The sequence below is a fragment of the Chrysochloris asiatica genome, unplaced genomic scaffold (genome assembly GCF_000296735.1).
Source record: "Chrysochloris asiatica unplaced genomic scaffold, ChrAsi1.0 scaffold00038, whole genome shotgun sequence".
NCBI lineage: Eukaryota > Metazoa > Chordata > Mammalia > Afrosoricida > Chrysochloridae > Chrysochloris > Chrysochloris asiatica.
Genome location: NW_006408556.1, coordinates 19,414,969 through 19,422,017, shown reverse-complemented (window position 1 = coordinate 19,422,017; position 7,049 = coordinate 19,414,969). Strand labels below are relative to the sequence as shown.

At 41.4% G+C, this 7,049-nt stretch overlaps 1 protein-coding gene across 1 annotated transcript in view; it reads left to right on the top strand.

The window, feature by feature from the left end:
- The window catches only part of GPR116 (G protein-coupled receptor 116), a 68,622-nt gene that overhangs the window by 36,941 nt on the left and 24,632 nt on the right, over positions 1-7,049 (top strand). The window contains exons 8-10 of the mRNA XM_006860610.1: positions 1,311-1,532; positions 1,984-2,184; positions 6,150-6,320. Coding sequence (XP_006860672.1) covers positions 1,311-1,532; positions 1,984-2,184; positions 6,150-6,320 — 594 coding nt within the window. The remainder of the gene's footprint in view (positions 1-1,310; positions 1,533-1,983; positions 2,185-6,149; positions 6,321-7,049) is intronic.

Here is a 7,049-nt window from a genome sequence, read left to right as displayed (position 1 = left end):
CATGTGAAAGCTGGGCAGTGAATAAGGAAGACTGGAGAAGAATTGATGCATCTGAATTATGGTGTTGGTGACGAATACATTAAGTTCCATCGGCTTCCAGAAGAAGGAACGTATCTGTTTGGGAAGAAATATGACCAGATTGTTCCTTAGAATTGAGAATGGCTAGACTTTATCTCTAGTACTTTGGACATGTTGTCAGGAAGAACCATTCCCTGGAAAATTACATCATGCTTGGTAAAGTAGAAGGTCCACAAAAAGAGGAAGATCCCCAGTGAGATGGATTGACACAGTGGCAGCAACAATGGACTCAAACGTAACAACACATGTGAGCATGGTACAGGACCAGGCAATGTTTCCTTCTGTGGTACAAAGGGTCACTATGACTCAGAACTCATTCTAAAGCACCTAACAACAGCAACATTGCTCCATTAAGTCGTCTCCCAAGGTAGGTGTCACTGCCCATACTTCACAGATGAGGGAGCCAATGTTCAGCAAGTTTCCCAGGACCACACAGTAATATGTAACACAGAGCTGGGATTCAAATGTAAAGTTTCCATTCTTAAGGGAACAAGAGCATTAGTTGTTAAGGAGAAGAAAAAAAATTGTTATCTCCAAACCGGACTTTACTATCAATAACTCACTTTTCCATTTTTAATTCATGGAAGACATACTCAGAGCCTTCAGGAAGCATTAGATGCCAGTGTGATTAGTTAGAAGCAGCTGATATTATGGTCAGTGGCAAAGAAACTTTATGTTCAAGTTACCTTGTGTGGCTTTTCATTGTCATTGTGTAAATTACAATATCTACTAGAATTTTAGAAATCCTCATGCTAGCTTGTTATTATTATTGGTTGCCATTGAGTTGATTCCAACTCATGGTGATCCCATGTTTGCAGAGTAGAGCTGCTCCTTAGAGCTTTCAAGACTGAAGTTTGGAAGCAGGTCATCAAGTCTGTCTTGCAAGGTACCTCTGGGTAGGTTTGAACCACCAACCTTTCAGTTAGAAGTCCATGCTTAACCACCCAGAGACTCCTTGAAAATACCTTGAGAATCCCCATTGCTACCATTAACACCATACTATTAAGTATGCAAAGACCCTAAATTGGAGACTATGTGCCTTATATGTGTCATGTGGTAACTAATTGGGCCTCTGCTTTTTACTACTAAGATGAGGAGAATACATTGTCTTATTATATAAAACACCGCAGAGGCTGTGGAGACATCATCGTTAGAACTCCAGGAGTGGTGGTGGTGAGTGACAGTTATATTCTTTGCTTTGGGATTATAATACTTGTTCTTTGGTTTTCCAGATGAAACTAAGTTTTCTGTCATACCAGAAGTCATCTTTGAAGGGGATACAGTCGTTCTGATGTGTGAAAACGAAGTTTTATCTTCCAATGTGTCTTGGTATCATGTCGAAAGGCACACTGACATTCAGAACGGCAGCAGATTCTCGGTTTACACCTCGGTGCTCAACAACATGACTTCAGTGTCGCGCCTCACCATTCACAATGCCACTCATGGGGATTCCGGTGGGTGTATGTTCGAGAGCTTCTGTGAGAAAAGGATAAAAGAGCCACCTGTTTTAGTACCCTAGCACAGCCACAATAAAATACCACCAAGTGGATGGTTTTAAAGAATACAAATTTATTTTCTCGCTGTTCAGAGTCTAAAAGGCTGTGTTCAGGATGCCGATTTGAGGGGAAGGTCTTCTTTGTTTCCTTTGGCTTTTAGTAGCTGCTGGTAATCCTGAGCATGCCTGAACTTGTGCGTCTGTCTCCACTGCATTGTGTGTGTGTCCATGTGTCTATTCTTCTCTTTTTAGAAGGCACCAGTGAAAAGTGCTTAGGTGTAGGACCCACCTTCTCCAGGATGAAAATGATGTTTCATGAAGTAGTCATGGCACATGAAATGAGGCTATCATTTGTTTTAAGGAAATACATATATGTAGTAATAATAAATGATTTTGTATGTTCTATGCAGGTGAATATATTTGCAAACTCACACTAGATATTTTTGAATATGAGGCCAGGAAAACAATCAATGTTACTCTCATCAGAATTTCGACAAGTGAAGACATGAAGGTGGTATGTGATAATAATCTTGTATCTCTGAGATGCTGCAGTGAGAATTTTAATTGGAGTAACATATTATGGAAGCACGAGGGCAAGATAACCATTCCAGGTGAGAATATTACATGATTGGTCCTTTTGCAAATAGATTTTTTTTTTTTTCCTATTGGCCAATTGGAAATCTGAGATTAGTAGAGGGAGGAGTGTGGAGCAAGGTACGGAGGAAGAAATATCAGGTGGCTGTTAGTTTCTAGATTTCAGACTGTGAAAAAACACTGGGTTTACTGTAAGCTCCAGCTTAGCTGCTTTAGGCTGAGGATCTCCTAACCTATGAAGACCAGCATGAGTGCTTGGGTTGTAGGCAAGTCCTTGTAGCAGAAGACCTGAGAGGGAGTGATCCTGATGACCTAGCCCCATGGTATCTGCCTACAGAAAAGCTTGTTCCTCCCTCCTTTCTGTTTTAGCAAAGAACTAAGACTGAGGTCATAGACTTTGCGTTGAAGTCAAACATGGAGCTTCTAATTTCTGTGTCTCTACACTTGGTAACTGGTCTTCTAACTTCTCTGTCTTTGTATCCAGGTTTTCTTCTATATTATCTGTCTCTGAATTAACATGTCTGTCTCAACTCTTTCGTGGCAATTTCTGATCATGTTGCTTTTGTTTTAGATCTGGGACCTTATCTGTGATTCTTCACCCTCCAGTTTTTTAATTAATGATAATAGTCATGGTGATAAAATGATTAAGTGCTTGGCTGCTACCCAAAAGGTGTGTGGTTCAAACTCACCCAGAGGTTCTAGGCAAAAAGATCTGGTGATTTGCTTCCGTAAAGATTATAGCCTAGGAAGCCATATGGGTCCATTCTACTCTGTCATATAGGTTTGCCAAGAGTCAGAATTGAGTTGATTGTACACCAACACCACAACCATCGCAATGTTAATAAAGGAGTTCTGTGGTACCAATGGTTACTGTGCTAGGCTGTTAACCAAAAAGTTGAAGATTCGAGTCCACACAGAGGCAACTTGGGAGAAAGACCTGATCATCTACTTCTGAAAAGTTTGCCATTGAAAGCCCAATAGAAACACACAGAGGGTCACCATGAGTCGGAGTTGAGTTGACAGAGTGCCAGCTGGTGGCTCTGTGTTTGGAGAAACTGAAGACAGTCTGCTTCTCATCTTGAAGTAGTTCCCAAAGTCATCAGTCCATTTTATCCTGGGGTTCAAGGAATTAGCTGAAGGTTGCATGGGCTTGGTTTGGTTTTGACCATCCATAGAAGAAACCCTGGTGGTATAATAATAGTTAAGTGTTAACTGAAAATCAGCAGTTCAAACCCACCAGCCACTCTACAAGAAGAAAGACCCTGTGACCTGTTTCTGTAAGGATTTCAGCCTAGAAAACCCTCTGAAGGAGTTCTACTCCATCCTATAGCGTCACTATGAGTCATAATGGACTCAATGGCATACGGCACCAACAGCACCACCCACAGACTGTGAGAAGCAGGACCAGCTACCTTATGTGTGGAGGACAAAATGAAAATGAAGGGTCCTTGCTTCAAAAATTCTTAAGAATTTCAGCATGGCCAACGGCAGAGTATTTGACCAAATACGGGACCTTCTGAAACGTACATTGCATGTCCATGATGCTATTCTTGAATACAAGGGATATGAAAAGAAGGTTTGGACTGTGAGATGCTTTAGTTTTTAACAAGCTGAGCTCGCAAGAAGAAGCCTATCCTGTCTCCAGTTTGTTCTGAGCCCTTGCACAGCAGAGCACCTTGAAATTGGGTCCTGGGCGGGAAATTCTAGATGAGCAAAATCACATCGATGTTCTCCTTGCCAACCATTTGACTTGCTTCCAATCTATTATCCTTCAGTGCAGGTTCTTAACTTGACAGCAACTGGTTAATGACAATAATAACAATACTAAATTAATACAGCAATACTGACCCTGTTATGTATAGCAGTTCACGATTACCCAACCTTTTAAAAACTATGTTATCACTTTCAATCACATTGACATGTGACCACAACTCATTTTTACCTCCAGATTTCCAAATAAGGAAATCAAGGCTGAGATTAAATTACGTAGCCAAGATTCTCACAATAGGAAGAGAAAAGAGAGCTTTGGGACTTATTTAAGATCTCATTTCAAGACCAATGTTTATCTTGGTCAAGCAATATTACGCATATATGGTAAGCCCTCATTGGGACAAGCTGGTCTGGCAGAGTTTGGACACAGGCAGAAGAGTGTTTTTCCTTAGAAACCAGATGTTAACAAGATCCAGCTCTTTTCTTACAACATAACAGTATTCTGTGCACATCTTTAAAGTTGAAACTGCCTTTAGAATAAAATGTGGCTTTCTGCATTTAAATACATTAGCAGGCTGAGCCTTTATCTTACAAAGTCTTTGCTATCAAACCATTATTTTATCTTAAAGTAATAAAATCATGATCAATTTATATGCAACCTTCCCTGAGCACATCTATTTTGTAAAGCATGTTTCACCCACAGCTGTAGTATCTGACATTAAAGTGCACAGAATGGAAAAGGCAGCTGGTGATTGTTGAAAGGGTCACTATATGGTGCATTTAGTCATTTCCCTGATTTTCTAAAGAAGGCATGCAAGCATCCTGAAGGAACTACCAGAGGGAAAAGTTCTCTGGTACTGACTTTTAAGCTTCCAACTCTTAGAGGTGAAAACTCTTGCCCTCTGGCAAACAAACTCGGAAGTCTGTGGTGCAGATGCTCAGGGTCCTCTCTGGGACCACCCCTCCTGCAGACATTTCCAATGCCCTCTGTGAGCTGAAGTGACCACAGAACAATGGGTTTCCTGTCTCAGGGAACTGCCCTAGGATCTAGGCAGGTGGGTCTCTGGTGAGTGTAACATTGGTCTCCGCACCCTGCCCTTTACTCCTCCTTTGCCTTATAGAGTTGGCCCTCTCACTCCAGTTCTTCTGCTCCAAATTTACTTCAGAAGAATTAATCTTAAGGTAATATAGCAGATAGCTTGAAGGAGTAACTGACTAAAAATAGAGATCCAGTAACAATAGTGTATAATAGGATAGAAAACAGACAGCAGGGCCTGACTGAGTGGCCATGGGATGAAGGAAACACACGTTTCAGCGGTATAAGTTAGCAACAGCATTTGAAGAACACTGGAAGTGTGCATAGCAGCAGGCGGGGAGAGAGAGCGAAGGCTCTAGATTTGGAAAGATGAGCCAGTAGCGTACTGTAGAACCCTAGGCAAGAGGTAAAGATGTCTCAGAGGGCCTGACATTCAAAAGAATGAGCAGAAAGGTCTGAAAGGAGGGCTATTCTGAAGGTGAAACAGGTGGTTATTTGAGAAAGCCTGACATTGGAGCTTCCACCAAGAATACTATTTAATTAAAGAGATTGAGCAGTGAAAATATTTCTCAAATGAAATGTATACGAGATTCTCCTTCCTTTCTAAAAAACCATCAGTCCTCAACATGATAGATCCACATAGTAGCTACAATATCTGGCTCAAACATAGAGGATGTTGGCTAGGGGGTTGCAGGACTAGGCAGGGTTTCTTTCAGTTGTGCATAGGGCTGCACACAGCACCGACTCAACACCACCTAACAGCAACACCAATAAATAAACCCACATCTTTTATTTTTTACTTCCAGTGTTACTCTTACCCAAACATCTCCCTTTTTTATCTTTCACACACCAACGACTGTCATTAATATTACATATGTTAGGGGCAGGCCTTGGCTGGGCATTTATCTAAGTGCTTTTAATAGTAAATTTCTAAGCCTGATAAAAATCCTTGGCAGTTGTTGTTATTATTTATCTTGACCTCACAACTGGAGAAGCTGAGGCACGGAAGCATTCGCAACAACACTCTGCTAGAAGGTGGTGGAGTTGGGATCTGAACCCGGACAACCTGACCCCACAACATGCAGACTTAACCACTGCTGTCCTAGCCCACCTTCCCCTTCATGGAGAAGAAATCTAACTTAAATAGAATCCCCTTTTCCCTGATTTGACTTCTTTGTTATTAAATTGGAGAGTCAGCCAATGATGACAGCAAAAGAAATGCTTATGCCATTGCAGGAACCTCTGAGACAGACCCAGAGATCGGTTGTAGAAGATACACCATTCAAGCTGATGGAACCCAATGCCCAAGTGGGTCATCTGGAACCAAAGTTGTCTACACATGTGAGTTCATCGGCACCCATGGAGCCAGAGGCAGTAAGAACATAGAAGTGACTTTCACCTCTGTGGGTAAGGACTCTTTTATTAGAATTTTTAAGCCTAAGTATCCCAAAGCAAGGTCTACCAATGAACTGTAGATAGCTGTGAGCAACATAAAACCTGACCTTTCCTGGAAGAGAGAGTGTGCTTGAGACAAATCGCACAATGGGAGACAGGAGAGGACGTTTCCCCTCTGCCATTTTAATTCAAGATGAGTCATTACTATTGAGAGGGTTGAAAAAGGAGACCTGGGTCACACAGTGGTTAATCTACTGGATGCTGACCAAAAAGTTGGAAGTTTGAACTCACTAGCCACACTATGGGAGGAAGATGTGACAGCTTACTTTTTTAAAAGATAAAAGCCTTGGAAACTCTATTGGGCTTCTGTCTTATAAGGTTACTATGAGTCAGACTCAACTCAATGGCAATGGCTTAGGCGTGGCTTTGGTTTTAAGGATAAGAATGTAAATTAGCAGCTTCAGGGAAGACCCTACTTATACTGTACTGGTCAGGCAGAGGTGGACTGGATGATAGATATTCATATTCAAGTTAGTCCTAGCAGATGATTGAATTTATTATGAATTTACAATAGTGTCCCATTTCTCCTCCCATAATCCCATTCTCCCTTCCTTGTATACCCATTGCTTGGTTCATTCTCCCATAGCCCCTCAGTTGTCCCCCATCATTTTCTTTCTCCCATCTCACCTATTTTAGAGATCATTTTCTAGGAAAGTTTAGCAATATGAAATTTTGCGGTTA